Source organism: Nicrophorus vespilloides, unplaced genomic scaffold (genome assembly GCF_001412225.1).
Source record: "Nicrophorus vespilloides isolate i.1.1-1 unplaced genomic scaffold, Nicve_v1.0, whole genome shotgun sequence".
Lineage (NCBI taxonomy): Eukaryota > Metazoa > Arthropoda > Insecta > Coleoptera > Silphidae > Nicrophorus > Nicrophorus vespilloides.
This window is the reverse complement of record NW_017095750.1, coordinates 3,155-4,381: the sequence shown is the minus strand read 5'-3', so window position 1 is coordinate 4,381 and position 1,227 is coordinate 3,155. Positions and strand designations below refer to the sequence as shown.

Genomic DNA, 1,227 nt, shown 5'->3' with positions numbered 1-1,227 from the left:
ATATTTGCTATTAATTTTACGACATATTAGATGGATTTTCCTATTTTGTTTATAACGGGGCAATAAAATCAAAATTTTCCAAAAACAATTAAGTTCTGCATCTACCTGCTTATTTTTGGGGAAACCCCCCACTCCAATTTTTAGCAACCTAAAATCATGATCGATGGTAACCTAAGGACATTTAGGAAGGAAACAAATCATTAGTTCTCCAGCAGACATCAGAGAAGCAGTGAAAACTTATTTACATCCAAATGTCTTATTCCAAAGTTACAGTTGAATCATCTTCGAAAAGTGGTAAAAGTGCAATTAGTCATAAATCGGGCGTCAGTTTCGGTGATTCTCTTACGATGTATGATGTATGCAATGATGGTAAAACATCACAATCTACTGAGGTCAAATCTGTACTGAAGAAAATAGTACCGACTAAACCGAAAAGTGCAAGTTCTAGTGCCAAGGAAAATAAATATTCAACGGATCCTAAGAGTAATAAGGACAAGGAAAACGAAGACAAGTCGAGGAAAAGTAGAATTTCAAAACGATTTGTAGAATTATTTGGCGATGATCTGTACGATATTGATAACCTTGAGAAGAAGGACAACAGAAGTGATAAGGAGAATATTAGTAAGTTGGGATCGAAACAGCCAAGAAATTCAAGCAAGGAAAACGAAGACAAGTCGAGGAAAAGTAGAATTTCCAAACGATTTGTAGATCTATTTGGCGATGATCTGTTCGATATTGCCAAGCCTGAGAAGAAAAATAACAGAAGTGATAGGGACAGTACAGTAAATCTAAGCAAGGAAAGCGAAGACAAGTCGAAGGAAAGTAGAATTTCAAAACGATTTGTAGAATTATTTGGGGATGATCTGTCCGATGTTGATAAGCCTGAGGAGAAGGAAAACAGAAGTGATAAGGACAGTTTAAGCAAGTTGCGATCAAAGCAGTCAAGAAATCCGAACAAGGAAAATGAAGTGAAGTCGAAGAAAAGGACTCACGAATCAGAGACTTCGCAGTTGGAACCGTCATGCAAAAAGCGTGCGGGTCAAGGGCTGACAGATATCGACATAAATGTAATGTTTGCCCAGACTGCAGTGAAGATATCGTCTAAAGTCGATATGAAAAATGACATGAGAAGATCCAAGGAGAAGTCGTCCAGGTCAGGACGTGATAGGCACGAGAAGCACCGTAGTAAAGGTGTCATATATTAAGAACAACACCGATTTTGTTATA

At 37.6% G+C, this 1,227-nt stretch overlaps 1 protein-coding gene across 1 annotated transcript; it reads left to right on the top strand.

Moving 5' to 3' along the window:
• The first annotated feature begins 251 nt into the window (after positions 1-251).
• On the top strand, positions 252-1,205 carry LOC108562211 (pre-mRNA-splicing factor CWC22 homolog). The gene has a single exon (XM_017920481.1). It carries the CDS (start codon positions 252-254, stop codon positions 1,203-1,205), a length of 954 nt encoding a protein of 317 aa, XP_017775970.1.
• Positions 1,206-1,227: the final 22 nt, after the last annotated feature.